This window comes from Prosopis cineraria, unplaced genomic scaffold (genome assembly GCF_029017545.1).
Source record: "Prosopis cineraria cultivar Desert tree isolate PC_DT_omini unplaced genomic scaffold, ASM2901754v1 PC8, whole genome shotgun sequence".
Taxonomy (NCBI): domain Eukaryota; kingdom Viridiplantae; phylum Streptophyta; class Magnoliopsida; order Fabales; family Fabaceae; genus Prosopis; species Prosopis cineraria.
This window is the reverse complement of record NW_026555339.1, coordinates 1,248,884-1,273,323: the sequence shown is the minus strand read 5'-3', so window position 1 is coordinate 1,273,323 and position 24,440 is coordinate 1,248,884. Positions and strand designations below refer to the sequence as shown.

The following is a 24,440-nucleotide window of genomic DNA, read 5'->3' as shown; positions in this document are numbered from 1 at the left end:
CAATTAAATAACACAATCCTCTTCTCTTTACATTAAGATTAAATTCACATTAGAGTTTATGAGCCAAGATTATCAAACTCAAGATTGAGACATCAAATTATCAAGTAAAAAGAGAAGAGAATAAAAAATAAAAGAAACTTAGACAAATGAAGCTCTAAATTCATCTAAAAATATATTAGGTTTTCTTTGTAAAATATGTCAACATTATTTTTGGTCCCCTACTTTCTTGTGATGTTTCATTTTTGGCCCCCCGTATATCAACTTATGGATCTGTCCCTAATTGCAGATGCTGCTCCACATATGAGATAAAATGAATTGAATGTGATTAAAATGAACAAAATTGAATTACTAGAGAATTATTTTTATATTCTTGCAATACAATTAAATATTACAAGGTATTAATAATTGATCACCTCAAATGACAACTATTTTAATCATCATTTTATTACGATTAGTTGTGATTTATTAATATATTTGATTATATTGTAGGGTATTTCAGAGTGATTTTTCTTTGAAATATCCACCTTGAGAACACATCTCACTTTCTGCTTATTCAAAAAGGGCTATACATTCATCTATGATTACTGTTGGAACATTAAGTGTAAATATGTTATTATTGTTAATCATATTTGTTAATTGGTATCTATGGGTTCTATATAAAGGGTGTCATACTGTGTTTAAAGGTTAGGGAGTTGAAATTTATCTCAATTAATCATATTTGTTAATTGGTATCTATGAGTTCTATATAAAGGGTGTCATACTGTGTTTAAAGGTTAGGGAGTTGAAATTCTATCTCAAAACTTAAGATGAAGGCTAACTTGATCCTCATCTCATGATTAGTTCTCATGTTTGATGTTTGTTTACCACCCAAGTTAAAGGTTGATTAGATTTACAATCCTTCAACAAAAAAAATGTTCTGTTTTGTAATTATTGTTATTGTATAATTAAAGTGTTCAATCCATATCATTCTTAAATTTTTTTTCAACAATTATTACCATTTAGAATAGGCATATGAAGCAAGTCTGCATTGGCGTTTTCTTCTCATGCAATGAGATATTTAATAAGATAATTGAACTCCGTAATCATGAATATTTTAGTATCTATATATGTATAATAGTAAAATAACAAGCATAACTACAATGATGACAAGTGTCCATTCTTTCCATTCTTGTAATTTTTTGCAGCTACATAGAATCTAGTTTTTATATTCATTTTTAATTTTTTTATTAAGTTTTTTAAAAAGAGACTTGGACAAACTATATAAAATTATTATTTTGAAAATCAACAAAAACAGCTTTCTTTAATCTTTGATATTTTCTCCCATGATCTCAAATATATATAACTTCTTAAATTATAATTTAATTTTTAAAAATGTAATTTAATTCAATCCCTACATCTTTTATCTATAAATCTCTATAAATTATACCAATTCATCTCATGACCGGAATATGAATTTGAGTAAATTTGATTTTTTTATTTATAAGATTGTAATCAAAAAATACAACTTCTCTCCCATGATCTCAAATTTTTAAGTATAATTTTCTAACTAATTCATAATTTAAAATTTTAATTTTAAAAATCTTAAATATATTTATATAAATAATAACTATTTCTATATAAAATTATTATTTTGAAAATCAACAAAAATTGATTTCCTCTATTCTTGATATTCTCTTCCATAATTTCAAATATAACCTCTCAAATACTACCATTTTGTGAATAATTTTGAATTGGCATAATAATTTTGTGAATAATAATTTAAATGATTTTCTTGCAAATTAAATCATATAAATAGACAAATTAAAATTGAATTATAATAACATGAATTAGTAAAATACTTACATTAAATTCTATAGATGTTATTAATTAATATAATTCTCATTTATGAATTAAGTAATAATTAGGAGAAATTACCTTGAAGTTGCTTTGTGGGGAGTCTTTGTCGATGATGTTTTTCATTGTATGAGAGGTTTCACACATTGTCTTATCATCATGATTGTTCAGTAGTAGAAGATGTGTGTTTTCAAGGATGTGTTGTCATGTTAACAATTAACTACTCAACTAACATTTTCATGGATATTCATCGTGGTAGTTCAACTCTCTTTTTGCTTCTTTTGTTCATCCATCCTATCATGGATAAAGTTAGCACTTGTGAAGCATCGATACCAAATTGCATTATGCATTAGTATCAATATTGTATTGTATTCGATACCAATACTCACCAATGCTTCTTCGATACGTATTCGTAGAGTATTAAAATATTATTTTTTTAATTTTTAAAATTTTTTATTTTTAATATGTATCTGATACTTCTGGATTGCGAATTGGTACTTTAAAGCTAATATTTCAAGACCATTTTTAAAAAATTAAATTTTGTTAAATATTGTGATATTAATCTCTGTTATTCTTAATATATTTTTATGATTTACTTTTAAAATCAAAGATTATATTTTTCTTAAAAAGTAAGTTTTATATATAATAAAAAGAGAAATATTATATTTTTTAATTATAAAAATGTAGCAATATAATTTTTTGGCAATTAAACCCTAGGTGGGGAACAATTAGCAGAGATCAAGTGATAGACAATTAGGTATAAATAGAATAAAAGTACAAGTGTTGTTTTGGATATTTTATAAATTAAAATTATGTTTGTAATGTTTTTTATAAACATATAATTAGGCATAGATAGAATAAAAATATGAGTAATGATTATGTTTTGATTGATATTATTTTACAAGACTATATATATGTGCTATTTTAGATATTTACTAAATTAAAATTATATTTTTAATGGTTTTATTATTTTTATAAATAAATATATGTGTGTGTATGCAAATTGAAAATGTATTGTATCTTACATTATTAAAAGTGAAAGTATCAAAGTATCAAATACGTATCATATTCAATACACGTACTATCATTCACACATCATAGGTCAGCACCTTTATTAAAAGGTAAATTTTACACATTTTAATATTTTAAGCAAAATATTTTATATTACAATTATTTATTACCGATTTAAATTTATTCATTACTTCTTTGAATTTAGCCTTAAAGCTGCTCGTGTTAAAATTGAGAAAGGTGAGTTCAACTATTTACATTGATTATTGTAACACCATCATATATTTTTAATTATTTTAAAATATACTTATGATTATAATTGTGTCTAAATAACCTCACTTAGTAATATAAATTGTGTCTAAATAACCCCACTTAGTAATATAAATTGAATTAAAAATTTAAAATTATTATAATTCTTACAAGAGGATGCACGAGTGAATTACTAGTTTCTTAGTAAATGTTTAATATCTATACGGACAATTGGGGTGCGGTTTTGGTTATGCGAATCAATAAATTTTCTTAGTAAATGGGCTTCTCAGGTGTGGCCTGCCATGGTACAGTAACAATTCCATGTCTTGGTGGTGGCGGGGGCTTGCAGTTGCAGACATTGTCGTGCTGGGTTGATCTCCCGCAGACGGAGAGACTTGACTGATGTATGCTCTTCCTTCAGGTTCCCCCTCTTGCATCATTCTTACATGCTGTACTGGGTTCATAGTAATTGACTGGAGCAATAATATCGCTGCATTGATACTTTTTGACGGCTCTTGTCATGTCGGATAATTCATAATTTGAACATACATGTCATAAGGCTCTGCTAAAACATTAGCTTTCTTTAGTTGTTGCCTTTGGTTGAATCACAATGCTAGGCCTGAACAAAATTAGTGCTGCCAACAAGTAACAACATGGTGCATTAAGAGTGCCTAGAATTTAGAGACCTGAGCATCCGATCGAGGTCATGTTCATAAGTCTCAACCTGTTTGGTAGCAACAAGCATGGAATTTGGGCAATGGAATGGTAAATAGAAAGGGAACAAGTCGCTTGTTTGGCATGCAAGAAAGAAAGCTGCTTATTGGAAATTGTAAAATTCCATTAAACTGCGGAATTTGTAAACTTCCTAGGAATAATGTTTTTTAATCTTACCTTCATGACTAAAGCAAAATTTTGGACATACGAGTGCCCATCCCTTCACATAGCTCTCATCTTTCCGCAGCATCTCCATTGTCTACGCACACTACCCATGGATGCCAAGCTCCATTTCTAGAACCCAGACTTCTTGAGGCAATGATTTTGTGTTCTCACCTTCGCATCGCTCCCTTCGTGTGGCTAACTATGGCTTCTGGATCTTGTGCTCCCATTTGCAGAACCCATGCTTCTTCAACCTGGCAAAATTGAAGACAATGACACAGGACTGGACCCATGAGACGTTGAAAGCATCGGCATGGAACTTGGTAGTCCTTTCCCCTCCATTTTCCTCTGCTTCCCGTAGATTTCGGCGTCCTGTGATCTGGTTTTTTGGTTAGGGCACTACATTGACAAGAAGATAAGGGTTTTTCCGGGGTTTTTTTCCTCCTAAAACATTGTTTATTTCTCGCATAGGCATTATTATCCTTTCATATTACGCAGCTCCATTTCTAATCCAATCATATTAGGCAAACCAAATAAAAAGTAAATATTATTTATTTTTTTGAAAAAATTACATTCAAATCCCACAAAAAGAAATTTATTACTAAAAGATCTCATAAATTTCATAAAATACTCTCAAATTTTATGGATTGACAATTTGACTAAGGGCCATTTGCTTAATTGCTAGTGTCTTTAGTTAAATTATTAATTCACAAGATTTGATATTTGAGAATATTTTGTAAAATTTATGAGATCTCTTGATAATAAATTACTTTTTGTGAGATTTAAATGTAATTTTTTCTAATTTTTTTTACATATTAGAAACGTATTTTTAAAATCCATTCTATTATTTTTTTCTTTTTTATTCCCATCTTTTCTTTTTTATTTATTAAAAAATAATTTTAGAATACTAATCGAGATTGAGGATCTAAAATCTTAGAAAGTGAAATGAATTGAAAATTTAAAATAATGGCATTTATTGTTCAGCTCAATCTTGACATTGATGATCACACGTAAAGTATTATGAAACATGCAACAACAAAAATAAGGATGGCAAACACATCCGGAATGCCTTTAGTTTTTTTTTTTTTTTGTTTTTAAATAACGTGCCTCTACCACATTACGTCGCATTTTGGGAGAAAAATAGGACTTAAAAAACAAACTAACTGCGCACGTACAACTCATTTTCCACATAAAGTAATAAAATTTCGCGGGTTTAACAGAGACGTATCACCTGAAGGCATAAAAATTCAGTCACATGGAAAACTGGAAAGGAGGAGGTGAGGAGCTGAGGAAGGTTGGACGGCAAATGGCTCCTGAGGACCTATTATGCTATTGCGATGGGAGGGGGGCTTCTAAATTAGCATCCTTTTCTGCATCATTATACGGGTATGATCCCCAAACCATGTACTTGTTCGTATCAAGTAATCTTGAAACTATATTTTGCAATCTAACAGAGGCTGCATCTGAACATTAGTCTGATTTTCTCTTTCTGACCACAACAGGATTGCCACTGTCATTGTGAATTCAGTTAGAGTTAACTCTTGAATCTGGACTCCTTGAGAAAGCTCATGGTTCATGAGCCCTAAATCTTCCAGTCCAATAGCTCTCCATAGTATGATATCTTTCTAGGTATGCTTTGATACGTGATGCATGAAGTTTGAAAAACCAATGGTAACTTGAGAATAGTGTAGTTCATTATAAATTATAAATTTAATAATAAGACCGCGCGTGAGTTCCATTACAATTACAAAGTGAAACCATGTGCTGTGATATGGACGGGATCATTTGTCTTTGCTGAGAAAGAGGAAGGAAGGTGAGGATTTTTTTTTGGGTGGTTCTCTGGAATTCCGGATTTCGGTGGTTATGCACTATGCCACTGTTTCACCTGGCAATTTTTGGCCTTGGCATCCAAAGGGGATCATCCTAGCAATTACCAAACTCCAGTGTTGCTGCAAAAGCTCATGCATACTCTATGTGCTTACGACTCGAAAGGTCCTGGACATGTTCTCTTCTTTGTCATGCTATTATTTTCATGTCCTTTTCTTTCATTTTCAATTTCGTTTTCTTTTAATAAATATAGCTCTGAAATAACTTGCATGATCATCGTCCCTGATTTCAACTGCTCATCTACATGCTTGCAAGGTAATTGGCTCATCCTTTTAACCTTCTTGGCATTTATTCTAAAATTAGATATATTATGGCTTTTCTTTTCTGAAAGTTCTTTGGATGAAAATATCAGTATTTTGACAATTTTCCATTCCTTTTACCTTTGAACAAACCAGACTGATTTGCAATATATTAGGCAGAGGAGTGTCATGCGAAGAAAGATGAGTTTTGAAGTTAGATTCCTCCGTAGTTCCAATTCTACGAACCTTGGAATTCCTATGGGCAGCATTTGTTTGCTCTAGCAGAATAGAGGTTGATATGATTAAGAATAATAAACCGAGTGCTTCAAAGAGCATAGAGTATCAGAAAATAGCAAAGAGACAGCCTATTAAAGAGAAGGGACCAGCCCAGCTTTTATGAAAATCATAGTGGCCCACTATCCTTACACATAGTTGCATTTCATTGCCATTCGGCACAATTAATAAAATTAAAAAAAAAAAGGCGAGAATAAATGAATTCAGAGTCACTCACCTTTGGTATGAGCGAGGGTTGAACAAATACTCTCTACTGACAAACTAATTCAAAACCTATATAGCAAGGCAATATAATTTAATATCACAATATTACCACGTTTCCGATTTCAACCCACAGATTAATCTATACTGTTCTTGTTTTGCAATCCCTCATTAGACAGGCATACATAGTATTATATTCCAAACGGGGTGTACTTGTACCCTATGCAGCTTCGTAATCAGATGCTATTTTCCCAGCACAAGATCACTGACAAAGGAAGACCTAAGCTAGTTTACTTTGCCCGTGATGAGTTGGAAGTACTATTTGGAATTTTAGCTTTTTTGGGCGAGCGGAATTTTGTCAGTAAAGGAACAAATTGCACGAGGGATATATCTTGATTGTACTCCAGTATCTTGCTTCAGCGGTTCACTTTGTAAATTCAGTTTGGCGCCTGCTTAAACTGATCCAAATTTAGGAAGGAGAACATATGCAGCTAAATTACAAATAGTAACGACTGATGACCATTTAAGGTTTAAGAAATAGTAACCAGCAGTGTTTTTCGCTTTTACCATACTTGCTTTAATTTGGCTTGCATTCACTTTGGGGCTCACTAGTGTTTTTGCTTTACCAGACATATTGGTCTGTCTAGTTCCACTCTTGGTGTGCTAAAAAGGACTTGGCTGCTGAAGACTTGGATTAGTTGATTTGCAAACACTAAATTTTTTGTGGGCAGAAGAAAAGTAAGGGTAGGTGAGAGGGAGCAGGCCTTTTATAGATGCGTGTGTGTAGTTTATTTATTAGTCCCAAACATTAATAGAAACAAGGTTGAAGGTAATAATTAAAGTGTCATTAGTTGTGACTTTAGCAAACAGGGATAACTTTTTCTCTCGAAAGGACAGCACTATCATTCTTTGGGAGCATTGATAATGCCACAATTGTTAAGGTTGTGGTGATTGATGACCTCTATGCTTACCACTTTCTCATTTACTCTCACTGTACGCAAAAAATACACTCTATACACACGCACACGAAGCCAACTGGCAATATTAATCCATTCAAATAATGATAGCAAAATGAAGGCCCAAGGATTGAACAGAAGGACTTGAATAATTTGGTAGTTTATTGCAATTCGTTTGTTTCTCTCTTTCTCTCCCTCTGTATCTGCCTCTTTTTATTTGTCAATGAGTTATTCGTTTCTCCTTCTTTTACTGTTTCTCCTCCTACTTATATTTCGAAGAACAGAATAGCAAGCACAAAGAGTCAGAGAGTAAGAGCAAATTAGCTCTTTCTCTAAACTCTTTTGCCCTGATCGCTGATATTGAGATTCCAATTTGAGATAACCCACCTTACGGTGTTTACTAGAGTAAAAGAAGGGTTGAATGGATTTGTCAGCTTCACAGTGCAACAGCGCGAGTGAATCCGGTTGGACCAGTTACATAGACCAATCCTCTCTTTCGGAAAAATATTTCCGGAGAAGTGGGATGGTGGAATATGAGGGAAAAGGAGAAGGACTGGAGGATGAGGAGGAGGAGGAAGGTCTATCCATGGTGTCTGATGCTTCTTCCGGGCCTCCACATTATCATGATGAGGTTGATAAATACTCTAGTCATTCTTCTACTTCCGTACCCAATCAGAAGGTCAGAGAATGTGGCCGAAGAAATCAACAACCTTCGCAGCTTGATGACACTGCCAGTTCCCCTGTTCAGAGTTTTCCCCAGGCAAGTCATGCAATTTAACTACAATGTTTCCATGCTCTTCTGTTATGATTTTAGAATACCAACAAATATTTTGGTTGAGGGTCTTTTATAATCGAACAGAAGAAAGTCAGTTTCTCAGGGAAAGGAGCAGCGGAGAATGCCATGGCCCTCTCTCAAGGTTTCTCCGTAGCAAGATTAAAGGTACGATATCCAGTTTTTTTACGATATAGTTTCAGGTTTCATTACATTATGCCTGTGACCCACCCTCACATTTCATTACCCAGACGAACTTCAATTTCTTAGATTGCTCAAACGCTGGCAAACAAGCCTCAAAAGATCAAGGTGATACACTTTCATGTACATTTTTATTTGTTTGCCTTTTAGCGAAGGCTTTCCATGGGAACATAAAACAGCTGGCAAGTGCCTCATCTTAGTTAGTTTGTTTGTTTATATCTCCTGTTTAGGTGATTCCGAACGGAGATGAAAATCAAACGCTGCTTTTTTCGTCTCTGCTGTTGTTACTAGTTGGAGCATTCCTGTCCAAGGAGAGGCCATTCAATATCGAAGAGGGAATTTCCTTTCCCATCTCCTTCACCTTTTCCTTTTTGGGAAGGAAAAAACTCTTTCGTTGTAATTTCACCATTTCAATCTCTCTCTCTTTTTTTTCTTTTTCTAATTGCTGTACTGCTACTGCCAATGCAGATGGTGAAAACCTCACCTAAAAGAGTATAAGAAATGAAATAAGGTCTCTATTTTTAATATCTTTCTAGTCATGATGCCATCAGGTCAGTTTTTATGGGATGTGTGGGTGTTCTTCAACGTGCAGCTACCCATGTACAAACATTGTATTAGAATTTATGAGGCCTTCATCCCTTTTTGCTGTGCTAAACACAAGTAATTTATCCAACAGGTTAACAAAAGCCTGCCTGTACTGGACAGTCAGGATAAAAAACTTGGTAGTTCAGAGCTAAAACGTCATGGTGGTTTCAATAGCCAGGTTCAAGAATTTATAAGTAGTGAGCATGCAGTCAGAAGGGAGAGGTAGAGAGGCCCTGTGAGGTCTCCTATATTAAGCTGAGCTACTGCCAGCCTAGCTCCCCACAGGGTTGGGTAGGTTAATTTAGTTTAACGTATTCTAGGGGACGCCCTAAATAGACAACATGTCCATATGAAACCAACACGCAGGCTTTATTTTTCAGACAATAGTCCAAACAGAACAACCCCACCAACATCCGATAGGTACTCACTTAAGATGTGATCCATACGTTATCGTTACCCCGGTACAATTATTGAATTTGTTCTGTTGGGACGGGAATATCCAACAAAATCTGTGCTCAAGTGTTTATATCCTCAGACTCTGGCAACACATGGATCTAGAGCACAATAACTAAGATATCAGGAAACGGACAATGCTAGCATGCCTCTTGTTAAAAAAATAGTAAATGGATAGGGTGATTGCATAACCTGTCATTGAAAATATAAATATAAGAAATCGCTCAAACCAGGTATGGTTAAATTTTATATATTGGGAAAAACTCAAAACCTGATGCGAAATTAACCGGTTAATCATATCTTCAACCAAGATTCGCAAGTTTGGTGACAATGACATGACAGGCTTAAGGCCAGTAATTGGTCCGTATGAATGGTAAAGGGGACAATAATACAAATGTAAATTGAAAAGGAAGGCCACGGCATCTGTTGAGTGTTGATCCCTTGAAAAGAAGCGAGCAATAATTGTAGAATTCATTCGGCGTCCACGTTGTCTTTCGATGCCGATCATCAGATGCTCCGCCAATCATGTGAATGAACCATTTCAGAGGGCATCAACATTCCGTTGACCTCATGACTCATCAGATAACGAAAGCGTGGGCCCTTCACAGCTTTCTCCACGAAACATACGACCACACAGCTCAGAAACAAGACAATGCATTAATGCCCCAAGGATTTTATTTTTTTTTGGGAGTGAAGATGGAATTCAATTGGCAAAAGATACGTACTGAGGGGGTTAGAAATTACACAAGACAAGCCAGCGAGGCCTGAGGATCAATAGACCTATGAGATCCTGGGCTTTAGTGGTATGATGAGCAAGAGAACAGACAACATTAACGATGCTCTCGGGCGTAAGGGACTCGATTGTAAACATTCTTTTGTTTATATTTCCCAAAAGCTTCCGTCCTAAGGTGCCAAAGAAGAGTCTCCAGTAGGTTCCCATGATGCGTGGATTGAGATTCCATAACATCCAGTCTCTGAAGGGTTAATTGAAAAGGTCTCTACCCGGAGAATAACCTCTGACCAACAAGCTCGAGCAATGTGTCATTTCTGCGGGACATGATCTGCGTCCTGGATATCATTATGTATGACAGATTTCGCAAAGCCCAGAGGATTACTGTCACTCAAAACCCTAAGTCATGTTTGATTTGCTTGAATGAGGAAGAAGGAAAAGGAAAACAATGTACGGAAGGATTATGACCTGCGTTCAGTTTCAGTGATTTTTATTCCATCGCCCATTCCTTTTCCTTTTGATTTCAGTTTGATCATCCCATTGTTAAATAGATGGCATAAAACAGTGCAGATAAGAAATAAGCATGTAAAGTCGCATTTGCCTTACCTATATGGTTAAAATTTTATAATCAGAGGTAATTTGGTCTATTCATATTATATCATTTCTATTTTATCATTCTTCTACTCTGCCAAGCAAAGGAACGCAAAAATATTCCGATATCATTTAAAACATAGCACTGAAGGAAGTAATATTCGTTGGAAAAAAAGAAGAAGAAGCAGAAGGAAGTAATATTCTTCACATTATGACTCCTATTCAAATTTTTATTTTGAAAAAATAATAAGTAAGGATTTCTATATAAAATTTATATTAATCAAGGACAAGTTATTATCAAAACTCAAATAAAAAACAAACTCGAATGAATCGTTATTAATTTAAAATGAGTTATTATTAAAACTCAAATTGATACTCATTGATAAAAGACCAACCCAAATTAAAAAATATTTATTTAAATTTTAATAATAACTGATTCTTAATTAATATAAATTTCATACAGTGGTCCTTAATTGCTATTTTTCCTTTTATTCTCTTTCACATCCTTGTTCTTGTTTTCATTATTATTCTTATTTATATTCTATTCAATTCTTTTATAATCTATTTTCACACACCAACAATGAAGGAGAATATTAAAGAGGTCCCAAAAGGATCAATTAATTTAAGTTAAATTTTAAGTATCAAATTTCAAAAATATGTAATTTAATTTCTTAATTTTACAATTTTGTTATAATAAATTTATAATTTTTATTTTAAATTTTAACAAGAAAAATATTTTTTATTCTTTAATTATGTCAAAATTTAAAAATAAATTACAAATTTATCACAATATAATTACAAAATTGAGAGATTAATTTGTTAATTTTTAGAGTTTGACACTTAAAATCTAATTTAAATTAATTAATTTTTTTGAGACTTCTTTATCATTCTTCCCAATAATGAATGCTGCTAACTAAGTGCTTGGGCGTTATAGTTTAATCTAAAACCCTTTTTTTTTTTGGGAGAACAAGGTAATCTGTGCAGCTGCCTTTTTAAGGTAGAGGACATAGGACTCCTCCAAATGTGGAAGTCGTATTTTTGGTTCTAAATTATTTAAGATTATAATTTTTTTAACCGTCTAGTTTAATTTATTTCTTATTTCAATAATATTTAAAAATATTAAATTTAAACCATCTGAAAGTGACTTGAGTATAAATCTTGATGCGTCGTTAAAGAAGCCAGCAACCTTTGAAAAACCATCTCTTATTAAAAGTAATGTCCCAGAATCATGTCCGTAGACAGGTTGTGTTTCTAAACCTCTTAATTTGAAAGATGAGCTGAAAATGAAACACGACTCTACATATGCAAAACCAGAGTTCCTTTTTTGTGTAAATATGTTGAGCACATTTTGAGTTCTTTTAAAATAAAAATGTAAGTTATTCGCTTTTTTCGTTTTAAAAGAATTCATAAACTCCACACAAATGAATCCGAGAATTTAGCACATCACTATCATCTTGCTCCACAATTGCCCCACCTCAAAGGAGCACATTGTCAATAATGAGCTCCAGATATTATATATGATGAAATTAAAAACAATTTTTCCATGTTGAATTTATTATTGACTTTGTTAGTCTGCATAGTGCTAATGACTGATCAATCTCTCACGAAGATAATCAGGCAATAGAATAAGGATGTTTTAGCCAAATCTAAACCTAATTTAGCTAGACGAACGGTTTATAGTTTTCGTTTGCTTTCCATTCTGTTGTGTCAATAATCTTGGAAACAGCAATGCCCATCACCTCCCCCCCCCCCCAAAAAAAAAAAAAAACAATGAATGTCAACCTTTTTATTAAAAAAATTAGATGGGTTAGAATTCAGAAGGTCACTGTTACTATATGAAAATTTGATTAGAGAGAATACTGAAATTTAATTTTATTTCGCTATTTCAAAAAAGTAATCTTTATAATGAAATCACTCTCATGCACTATACAAGCAATCTTTATACAAAAAAGTTTAATGAAATCATAAAATTATTTTAAAATCTCACGTTATTTGCTGAACTTGTCTATTTATGTCAAATAGTTATAAATTATTGTTGCTTATTTATTAAATAAATCGATTAACAACTATTAAACAGTAATAATAGAGAACGTCAATATAAAAAACTAACAACTTCAATAATGAACATTAGACTTCAAAATAATTTTGAAATTTCATGAAAAATTTATGTATTATTAATTTTGAAATTTCATGAAAAATTTATGTATTATTGTATTTAGATTTTTTGTGTGAGTGCGTGTGAGACTTGAGAATTATTTTTGTTTGAAAATGCTGAAATATACAAGAGACCCATGAGTCCACCATTGGTAATAATGGTATGTGATCCCACGCAACAAGGTTCATATTAGTCTAGACGGGCTGTAGCAATATTCCAGATTCTTTAATACATGGAGCAATAAAAAAAAAAAAAAAAAGAGGAAGGGTCTAATTCAACTGTAAGGGGCCTTATAGAACGTGGCCCATTAGCCCGTGATAGCTCTTAACAAGCTGAGCATGAAAACGAAGAAGCGGGCACCAACTGAAACAACCCCTTACATACGTACTAACACTCACCAGGGCAGCATGGCCAGACCACGATGCAGGAAGCATGATCGGACGATCATTTTATTTGAATCCTTTTATTTTATTTTATTTTTTTATGGAGTTATAGTATCGCCTCAACTTTCACTCTCATACAAAAATTATACTCAACGCATGTGAAATATTTTACGCGAGGCTAATGGTAAACAGCTGCCAAAGACACAAGACAAGAAATATATTGCAAGTAATGATACCAATAAAATATAGGGATATTTTATTTATTAGTTTTCAGTTTCTTTATAGTAATTATACAGTTCTCAGGTGTCATCATCTGATCACAAGAAACAATCTCAGGCCAGTTTTTATGGATTGTCCCCTTGACTCAACGGCATCTTCCTACAAAGGTCCATTAGATATCCATCGACTGAACATGGCAAAACATTCTTCACGCTTGTATTCTGGAGCTGTATGTCCTCCACCCTGTACTTTCATCAACAACATATCATAAAGATTTTCATTCCACAAAAGATCAAGTTATATATATCAGAAGAAATCCAACACTTGCCTTCACGGTTGCAAATGTCATTTGATTGGAATAAGACCTCGTGTATCTACCCGAAAAGGGAAAAAGGCGGCCAGCTTTGTTATAGCTTCAAGAACAAATATATAATATATATTAGGGTTGTTTTATTGAGTGACGAGATGTATATTTACCCTGCAACCTGGCCATTAGTATCCCATGGCCTCCAGTCATCCACGATAGAGTAATTCAAAGATCTTATCCAGGCTTGAGTGTCCAAGAAAGGAACCATCATGTCATGATCGCCACTGCATTTTAACGCCTTAAAATTAATAAATTAAGCGTACTTAAACTTCATATTGTCAATACCAGCTAGGTTAGGTGAGCATTGAGCAAAGGTACGTAACAAAAATCTAACCTGTAGATCAAAGAACGATAGCCTTTTCTGCTAAGATTCATATGATATTCCAAAGACCCATTGATCTCGAACTTGTAGTTTCTATTTTCACAACGCTGCCATTTCCCTATACTTCCCTGCACCACATGCAGTTTGTAATCTGTATCTTTCGTTCATATCTGAAAACTGGAATATTCCTTACGAATCATAAATCATAAACCACACACACACACACACACACACACACACCTCTCGGATACCCAGCGCCTTGCGAACATCGGGGTGGTTGGCCCAGTAACCACATAGGAAATAAGCATACGTCTGTGATGATGGCAAACCAACAAATATATAAATATTTGAGATACATTACTAAAGTGGGTTAGTTTGTGAAAGAATTAAATTACAGTACAGGCACAGTGCATCGTGCCGGAAAAATTACCCGGCAGCTTAAGGGTGGCACTGAGAGATGAGATTCGAGAACTGCCCTGGGCTTGTAAGTGAAATATTTTCTCCAAGAAATCTCATCAAATGGCTTTTGCAATGCGAATTCGCATAGGGGTTCCAAGATATGGGCAAAATTAATTCCTGAAATGCACTGAAGCAATGCTAGAATAGATTAGGGGAGCTTAGAAACACTATGATCGATCTAGGATTAATATGGATGACCACGAATTGTACGTTTACCTTTTGGAAGGACTGCATATCTCTGACACAGTTTAAATTTTTGGGGTCTATGCTTGTATACTCTCCCCCGCAACTATTTTGAAGTGACTGCTCATTGAGTATATGAAATTATTTAGATTTGTTTACAACATTTAGATTTGCTGGAATATTAGGAGTGATTAGTATTAATCACCTAGTTAGTTGATACTTCTAAATCTATATAAAGGGATCATATCATTGTGTTGAGCAAGGAGGTTAATCCCTCCTTCAAGAGGGTGGTTAACATAAGTTCTCACCTCAAATTGGTCTCCAAAATGACATTTGAGAGTCATCCAAGTGGGTAGATTAATTTGATAAATCCTTTAAGTGAAGGATCAATCCCATTGTCATATTGTATCACTTCCATTAATGAATATTTAGCTTTTCTCTCTATCATTTTATCAACAAAATTACCGGCCTTTAACAATGATTGTCCTTTAATGGTTTTCGGTGATAATTAAAATTAACTACCTCATTAAGCTCATCAGAAATTAACCCCATTCCATGAGCAAATGGAACTCCGTAATTGGCTTGGAATGATGTCACCGGATTACCCAGCAGGTATCCCTGAAGAAACAAGCATCATATACCCTATCCATTTTTAAATATGAAATAAAATATTCAATTCATACAATCTAAAAAAATGAATGAAACAGATTTATTTAATGAAAATAAACATCAATTTTATGAGGGACAATTTGGAGCTAACAAACTATGATAAATTCTTTTTAACATTTATAGTTTATTACTTAGCCGTGCCCCTTTGCAATTGACTGGAGAATTAAACCATCTTGGAAAAAAGACGCGTAGATCCATAAATAACACTCCTGTTTTAAAAATATAAGTCATTTTGGAGAATTTTATTTGTTTTCTTTTAAATGCCATTTTAAAATAACAGTATTTTTTAAAAATATTTTTCCTATCATGCTCTTATTTAACTCCGAAAACATCAAAGCATCGTTTATTAAATTTTAGTAACAGGTTTGACAATATAATCAGTATTCTTCTCTATTAATTGTACTTTCTTAATTTATTTGCATATATCTTAAATTTTAATAAATGATGCTTTGGAGTTGTATCAAAACGTATATCTTATTAAAGATAAAAAAATGTAATCAAATCAAATATTCTCACGAGCAATATTAATTTTTATTAAAAACTTGAAGGTAACTCGGTTAGCCATGTTCATGGTAAAGAGGTTTTTTTCCCCCCACATTCATATTGTCCAGAAATCTTTTTTCACTATTTATAAATCATTGGTTTCTTATAATTTTTATACTCTCCGCTGTTTCAAAGTTAAAAATTCAAAGTTAAGAGTATCTACATACTATTAAGACCGTATCAGTGAATTCACAAAATTCAAATTCGTAATGTTTATCATATCTAACAATTTTCTAAATATGTTTTAAGAGCTCTTTTTTATCCTTGAAAATTCAAATCTCTCGTGCACGTAAAAACACCAGCATAAAATCAAGAAAAAGAAAGTAAAATAGAGTAAATACAAACCTGAAGGTTTATCCGGGGCTGGACACCAGCTTCATTTCCTGCGAATAATGGAATCTTTCGGTGAGCGATCAAGCTATCAGATAACCGTGGCCATGATAATGATCACGATAATGATAACAATCAACACTACGAGAAGTGCAAGAGGAGTTTTTTTTTTGTGCGGAAAGAGTGTGACATGAGTGCTTTATCTGGCCCTATTTATAACATAAGGTAAGAAGAATTTTTATCTTATTTATAAATTATATCATTAAATTTTTATTGTAAATTTTTCTTTTTACTATTATTGTGAAAAAAATATATTATTAAAACATGTATACTTAATAAAAATAATATTAAAAATTATTAAATTTTTAATATAAAATTAATAAATTTTAGTATTTTCAATTTCTGTCAAACATATTTAAACGACATATATTATATGAATAAATATTAAAGTTTCTATAAAGCCGATTCACGTGCGGCCCACTAAGAGGTCCCAGGTGGAGATCCCTATAGGAACACATAGGCGCACTTTGAATGAAGCGTTGGCTGGCTGTTGCCCAGAACTCAATTGAGAATTGAGACGGTAGATTAGAGGGCAAAAATGAGAGACCTGACTCCAGACCTTGCTAAGTTTCTTACGACTACTAATTTCAACAGTGGCCTACGCTTACCATTTGATATCTCTTCAACAATCCCAGGGAGAGTAATGCCGGAGTAGGAGTCGCCGCCGATATATACTTTATTGGTCAGGAACTCTTGGTGATCAATCAGCCACTAAAAACAATAAACATGATTATTACCCGCACGCTACTTCCAAGTATGTCGAATCTATTCCCATCCTTCTCCTCACTGGAACTTAATGAAAAATAACTTAGCACAAGGGAACATTACCTTCCTGAGAAATTGATGGGCATGATGAATTGTTATCCAGTCACCTTGCTGGATGGTTCTGGAGTAAGAGAAGCCGGTACCAGCAGGCAAATCTACGAATATGATGCTGCTCACCTGATCACTTTGAAAACTTTGTATAACTAGCAGAAAGTTTGACCAAAGCACATGATAAATCAAGCAAAGAATAATGATAATGTCACCTCTGTCCAAGAACTGGGTCTCAAGACAAGATCAGGCACGCTCCCATTGTATTCCTGGTTTCGAAATCCAACGGGACCTGCGAAAGTGATTACTTTCATTTCAAGGGTCTGGCTTTTATCTTCTGCTCAAGGAAATATCACTTGCCGTTGCCATGAACCAGTGTACTTTCAAACTTATTAGCTATTTGCAGAGAAAGGGTTTGTATTTCAACTATTACCAATTTCAAAAGCGAGACCCGAAATTCCAGAGCAACCGGGTCCGCCGGTCAGCCAGAGCATGAGAGGGTCATCTCTGGGATTGTTCTGTGACTCGATAAAGTAGTAAAACAGCTGCACATCCCCTGTTTCACCAACTCCAACATACCTGGCCCAAATTCAACACTAAACACTGATCAGCCTCAAAGCGACATACTCTTTCACGCTCTAAATCTCAGAGATCGCGGTTTAACCGAGCCTACCCTGTCTCTAAAACAAAAGGGAGCGGTCCCTGGAAGCCAGGAAGAGACTTGACAATCGAGCCACATGTTGCTGACTGAGACGAAATGTGCAACAGGAGTGCTGCAAGGAGGAGGAGAATTTCAATCAAGTGATGATTACAACTAAGACTTCCCATTTCAAATGCTATGTTGCACCAAGCTTAACGATTCTTCCATAAATAGTATAAACTGAAACAGAAAAGAGAGAAGCCATTAAATGAAGGAGAATCTAGGAAACGCTGCATAACACGTCAGAAACTGACTGTTGTGTGGTGCTCGTTGAAGGGTTTATCCCGTGCTCCTAATCAGAATGTAGCCACTGGGTGACCATCCAGTCACCATGTCTGAGTTTCACAATATATGGAAAAAGGCACCGAAATTAATTTTATTTATTCACGCCAAGTGTGATATGTCTCTGTTAACAAACTGGACCGCTGAAACAGAAATTGACAGCTTCTGTGAGTTTTTCTTTTTGTTTTTTCTTTTGAAGTAAAAAGATACCGGGCGTCACATGATGCGTTAGGAGTTTTTAGCTTTGTTTCTACTTTCTCTCCCTCGCCACCCCGGGTCCTGGGGAAAGGGCAGAAGTACGGTAATCATTTGCTTGACGTATAATCTGATAACCAACAAAATGCAGTTATATTAATAGTAAATGAAAGAAAGATACTAGAATGTTTTAAAATCCTGGCGGAAAGACAAGTAGAATTCCTGAAATCTTGAAGAGAGAGAGTTCCTTTAGTACACGTTACTTCATCTCACTCGGCCCATCGACTTATTCAGACTTGGATTAGTCTTATCCTTGCTTTTTCGAATAAAGGGGAGAGTCTCATTCAATATGAATACAGCGCCAAGATATATACAAATGAACTTCATAAAGAGGAGGAGGAAAGACCTAGCTCGCGATGTCCTCTACCAAAAACCACCTTATAGTTGTTGCCTTTAGAAGCGACTTTCGCAACTCGCGAGCATGTCCACGATCATTTCAAGATCATTATTAGCTAAAAATCGAAGTTACGTACTATAAATAACCCCGTGTACATGTAATGCGAGGAAAGTTGGAAACATATACTCTGAAACGAAGCCGTTGAATTAATTAAGGTGATTAGTGCCAATTACTTAATTAGTTGGTGAACCTAAAAATAATATAAAGGATTATGTATTATCGTATTGATGTAGGGAGATTGAATGCTACTCATAGAGAGATATTAACATAGATCCTCTTCTTAGAGTTTGGGAGTTATAACCAGTTTCACCATCAAAGGGTTGATGATTTATGTTGTTGATTTGTAGTAATCATTGCCAATAATGACTTAATATCATTAAGATCACTTAACACAATCCGTACAATATTTGAAGGTCACTGTGGTCATTGACGCATGCTCATGTAGAATTTCTTGGGATCCAAAGAATATAATGGAAGGTTGTTGGTCCTAGAGTAGCAGAACCAGCTCAAAGTGCATTGCTGATGTATATATAGTTACACTCAAGGACGGAGCTCCACAGATCTCAGGCCAAGCAGTTATATCTAAAATTGTTGGACTCACAATCTTGGAAATCATTCTTTAGAAAGACACCTCCAAGCAGATTTAGGACTTTACAAGAATAAGTATCGATGAACCAAACAGAGATATGGACATTGAGCCTCTAAACAAAACAAATATTGGATGCATTGAACGCCACATGCACGTAAGATTATTAGAAGTCAGAATGTCAAATGATATATTTAAATAGAGAAGATGGTGGAAAATCAATTTTTGCAGAAAAGAAAGATAAACAAACACAAAGCTGTTCAATAATTTAGGGACTTTCAAATTAACTGACAGACTGATATACTAGCATCTGATTTCATCCTTCAAATGGGATTGCTTGATTAAAAGATGGGCGATCGAGAAGCTTGAACTTTCAGCAGATCAATACTTCAAAATTATAATGGTTTATGAGAAATCCACCTCTCAAACATTGCAAAGCATTCTTCAGGTTTGTACTCCGGAGCAGTGTGCCCTCCACCCTGCAAATTAATTTGAACACTTAAAATGAATATGAAATTCATCGCCCTAAACCATAATTCTTTAAAGTGACACTGAGACGCTGTTTCTTGCCTTGACAGTCGCATACGTCATCTCATTTGAATATGTCCTTGTGTAACTGCACAACAACCAGCAACTCCAAATCACATCATCTCGCAAATGTTGGATTAAAATAAGAAACAACTGTTGTGTCTGTCTAAATGCTTACCCAGCGACCTGGCCTTTGACTAACCATGGCCTCCACTCATCTAAAACGGAGTAATTTAAAGATCTTATCCACGCTTGAGTTCCCAGAAACGGGACAACCAAGTCATGATCTCCACTACCAAGAAAAACCAAATGACAAGAATTCGAAGTCACCATCAGCAATTTTCCAAAGGCAGTACTAGTACTAGTAATTCACGTACAGCCATTTGCCTGACCTGTATATGAGCGCACGGTAACCTTTAGCACTCAAGTTCGCATGAAATGGAACACTGCTTTCAATTTCTTTGGTATAAGGTGTCTTAATACATCGCACCCATTTCCCTATGCTTCCCTGTCTTAGCATCAAAATTACACTCACTGACTCAAAGATGCGTTTTCTTGCTTCTTGATCACTATGAAAATGTGAAGTCAACTGGTCAAGGAATCTTATCATTCTCATACCTGACGGATGCCAAGGGCCTTGTGAACAGAACCATCATTTGCCCAATACTGAGATAGCAAACCTTGGTAATTCTACATGCAAATAAACATCATTACGAATCAATTCATAATTCAAGTCAGTAAACAAGTGCTTAAACAGAAGCTGCATCTTTTCTTGTCGTGTTAATAAAGGTAGGATATAGAACCAGAAAAGGAATATCAGTGGAGCAGATTGTGAAATTACTCGGCATGCTATAGGAGGAAGTGATGGTTGAGGGTCTGAGGCGAGCAAGGATACAGGCATTCCATCGAGAGATCTCCTGTCAGAGAACTTCTGTGGTTTTGGGGAAGCAAAGAAACATGTGGGTTCCAAAATATGTGCGAAATTTATTCCTGAAACGCACTGAAATTTAAAATTGGCAGATAAGCATTGCTACAGATCATGAAGAAAGAAAGATTATCCAAGCATGCACCAACTTAATATCATTGCCTACCTTTTGATATGCTGCAATATATCCGGCGCACATTTTATTCCTAGGATCTACATTTTGATACTGTCCCCCACAACTTCTTTTTAATGACTGCAAGGACATATTGATTGATTTGATCAGTAATAAACCTTTCATCTTTAAGTCCAACCCATTGATGTCTCTAGAGATTAATTACCTCATAGAGTTCATGGGGAATAAGTCCCATACCATGAGCAAATGGGATCCTATGGTTGTCATCTATAGAACCGTCTGTTGAGGGGTTTCCGAGCAAATATCCCTTCATTACAACCAGGTCACTATCAGCTAAAGTTGGAGACAATGAAGGGACCCCTATGTCTAGGGAAGGAAATTTAGGAACATAAATAATTACCGACCTGTAAATTAATTGAAGGCTCTAAACCGTTCTCATTTCCTGCAAGACCACAGCATTCAACAACTTTGCTATCTTAATTTTTAATCACCTTTGAACGTTCTAAAAATTAGGAACTCAGCTATCACACGTACAATCTTACATCTAACAGAACGTTTCACACTTCATTCTTTGACCATGTGCAGAGTCTTGAGGAAAATTAACCGTGAATATTGCCTTAGTGTTATGTGCATGAAAGATGAGAAGCAGGCTTACCTTTGGAGATTTCAAGGGCAACTGCAGGGACAATCATTCCAGAATATGAGTCCCCGCCAATGTACATTGGGTTCGAGTGGAATTCCGGGTGAAAACTCAACCACTGGACAAGAAAAACAGTTAATCATTTATAATGAAATAACCTTAGTCATGTATGGTAAATGACAAAACGAAAGAAGATACTCCCCCCTGTTATGAAAAAGAAAAGGTTATGCGTGGTAGTACCTTATTTAAGAATTGAACGGCATGTTGGATTTGTTTAGAGTCACTCCGCTGAGGAGCAATGGGGAATGTTGTATAGGAGAATCCAGTATGAGCAGGTAAATCTACAAAAATTATGCTGGAAACCTGACCATCAATCACCAGCAAGCAAAAATGTTATGGACCATAATATATAAGTTTTAAATTGACGAATCACTACGAGTTCGTCAAAGTTATGAAATAACCTTGGTCCATGAGTCTGGATTTAAAACAAGTGTAGGCAGAGTACCGTTATATTCCTCCATCCGAAAATGAAGCGGACCTTAAAGGCCATTTAGTGGAGTTAGAAAAGCGAATAATCCTAAAACGATGGAGTTCTGGAACAAAATAGACAAGAACATTGCGATCCCCGTGTTACCTATTTCAAAGAGAAGGGAAGATAAAGCAGAGCAACCAGGGCCCCCGGTTAGCCAGAGAATCAGAGGGTCTTGTCTGGGATTTCGCTCTGACTTGACGAAGTAGTAGAAAAGCTGCACACCCTCTGATTCTCCAACCCCCACATACCTTAAATAGTATTTTGTTTTCGTCATGCATTATTAAATGTCATTAACAGTAACAGTCAACACGACAGACGTCACAAAGTATGGTTTCTACTTTCTCAGGGAAACCATGAACAGGAACGTACCCAGTTTCAAGATGGAAAGGAAGGGGCCCTTGAAACCCAGGAAGAAACGCAGCAGTTGAGCGAGAGACTGCAAAAGTGGGGCAATCCTGTGTAGATAGAAGAAGAAGAAGAAGCAGCAGAGTTACTGGGAAGGATGAAGAAACTGGGGAAGTCGAAGAAGCAGCAGCCATTGGCTTGATTCGGAGTGTTGTCCTGCTCATTTGTTTGCGATACGGACTCGTGATCTGGAAACGTTAGAACGATGGACAAGTTTAAGAGTTAAGAGCGGCGAGTTAAATGAGCTGGACTCGGGAAAGGCAAAGGCAAAGGCAAGCACGCAATCGTGAACGAATCCTGTCATGATCAGCATTTGAGAAACCTGAAGGGTGTGATAGGGGATCAAAATCATCGGAGTTATTAGTCTTCGCCCTTCAAATAAAATAATTATATATTCCGTGGCATCTTCTCGGAGGTGATAGTGTGACAGACGAATGAAGAGCATCGTGCTTACTTTGCATTACCATTGATAGTAGCATTGATGATGTATTTCTCCAGTCTTTATCACCGCCTCCTCAGCGAACCGAAGAAGTGGTTAAGTAAATGGATAACTTCGTGTAAAAAAATATTGTAAGTGTTTAATTTTATCTATATTTAAATATAATATATTTTTAATTTTATTTATATTTAAACAAAAATTTTAAAAATTTGCATTATATTTTTTTCATAGTTAATGAATTCAAATGGTAGTAATATTAAAAAGAATATAATTACCTTATATTAAAGGATTGAAAGGTAAAAATAATTTAAAAGTTTTTTGAAAATAATACTAAGTATTATTACCTTTTAGTTGGGTTGATATTATTCTCAAATTTAAAAAAAAAATGCAGTATCACTCTAACATTTACTATCATATATTTTGACCATCAAATCACTTGGTTTGACAAAAAAAAAAAAATCACAACGAACTAGTTAAATGGGGGTGAGTTGAGTTGGACACACATGGCAAAAAAAAAAAATTGCAGATGAGCTGAAGCTTCCATCTCAAGCTCACTGGGTCGAGAAGAGAAAAGGAAAAGACATTTTCTTATTTATTTTTTTAAATGCTACAGAGTATCTATTGGTCAAACTAAGTTATTTAATAATCAAAATATACTTTTTGAAAAAAATTTGAGATAACGTTATTCCAATTAAAAGATAAAGATAGTTAGTGTTTTTTTAAAAAAAATTGGGATATTTTTATTCCTTAATTTTATATTAAATACCAAATTTTTTTTTTTGCTAAAACATAATGGGACAGGAGGAAATAATGGTGTAACCATTTTCGAATAGATTTAGCTTCTCTATATTTTCTTCTCTTCTCATTTTCTCTTCACTTTTCATTTCAATTATTGAATTTATTTTTAAATGATTGAGATTAATATTTTATAAAATTAATTAATTTATTTATTATCATAAAATTTTATATTTTGATAATAATTTTATAAAAACATTAACTCTCAATCATTTAAAAATAAATTTAATAATTAAAATGAAAAGTTAAAAAATTAGAGAGAGGAGCACATGGAGAGAAGCCAGGTGCATTTCAAATTCTCCAGGCTCCAGTCAGTCAAGCCTCAAGTCTGTCAACACGGGCATCTGTCCGACATAGCGTGGTGTCCTACGTTTCCAACACGTTCTTTTTTTTGGATAAAAGCTGAAATCTATTCATCCATCGGGACAAACGTTATCAAATAGTT

The 24,440-nt window shown here is 34.4% G+C and overlaps 3 protein-coding genes across 6 annotated transcripts; 1 reads left to right on the top strand and 2 right to left on the bottom strand.

Moving 5' to 3' along the window:
• The first annotated feature begins 6,882 nt into the window (after positions 1-6,882).
• LOC129318969 (protein SOB FIVE-LIKE 5-like) lies at positions 6,883-9,043 on the top strand. Its single transcript, XM_054963994.1, has 5 exons — positions 6,883-7,699; positions 7,828-8,303; positions 8,403-8,483; positions 8,567-8,624; positions 8,747-9,043. The coding sequence occupies exons 2-5, from the start codon at positions 7,965-7,967 to the stop codon at positions 8,764-8,766; spliced, it is 498 nt and encodes a 165-aa protein (XP_054819969.1). The 5' UTR covers positions 6,883-7,699; positions 7,828-7,964; the 3' UTR covers positions 8,767-9,043.
• A 4,603-nt stretch (positions 9,044-13,646) lies between these two features.
• On the bottom strand, positions 13,647-18,418 carry LOC129317882 (serine carboxypeptidase-like 13). Of its 3 annotated transcripts, none has more exons than XM_054962296.1 (15): positions 18,333-18,418; positions 18,052-18,151; positions 17,812-17,957; positions 17,594-17,670; positions 17,394-17,507; positions 17,174-17,276; positions 16,521-16,558; positions 15,486-15,581; positions 14,997-15,083; positions 14,752-14,907; positions 14,562-14,633; positions 14,334-14,449; positions 14,110-14,223; positions 13,961-14,006; positions 13,647-13,875 (listed from the first exon to the last, which is right to left on the bottom strand). In XM_054962296.1, exons 3-15 carry the CDS (start codon positions 17,870-17,872, stop codon positions 13,792-13,794), a joined length of 1,164 nt encoding a protein of 387 aa, XP_054818271.1. In that variant the 5' UTR covers positions 17,873-17,957; positions 18,052-18,151; positions 18,333-18,418; the 3' UTR covers positions 13,647-13,791. The 3 variants fall into 3 exon arrangements, with proteins under 3 accessions (XP_054818271.1, XP_054818269.1, XP_054818270.1); XM_054962294.1 differs by having other exon boundaries at positions 18,052-18,258; positions 18,333-18,405; XM_054962295.1 differs by lacking the exons at positions 15,486-15,581; positions 18,333-18,418 and having other exon boundaries at positions 18,052-18,326.
• Positions 18,419-19,608: 1,190 nt separating this feature from the next.
• On the bottom strand, positions 19,609-23,110 carry LOC129317880 (serine carboxypeptidase-like 7). Of its 2 annotated transcripts, none has more exons than XM_054962293.1 (14): positions 22,726-23,110; positions 22,459-22,604; positions 22,286-22,362; positions 22,065-22,187; positions 21,840-21,942; positions 21,589-21,626; positions 21,390-21,491; positions 21,218-21,304; positions 20,968-21,126; positions 20,745-20,816; positions 20,519-20,634; positions 20,310-20,418; positions 20,169-20,230; positions 19,609-20,077 (listed from the first exon to the last, which is right to left on the bottom strand). In XM_054962293.1, the coding sequence occupies exons 1-13, from the start codon at positions 22,923-22,925 to the stop codon at positions 20,186-20,188; spliced, it is 1,377 nt and encodes a 458-aa protein (XP_054818268.1). In that variant the 5' UTR covers positions 22,926-23,110; the 3' UTR covers positions 19,609-20,077; positions 20,169-20,185. The 2 variants fall into 2 exon arrangements, with proteins under 2 accessions (XP_054818268.1, XP_054818266.1); XM_054962291.1 differs by having other exon boundaries at positions 19,629-20,077; positions 20,169-20,214; positions 20,305-20,418; positions 22,726-23,103.
• Positions 23,111-24,440: the final 1,330 nt, after the last annotated feature.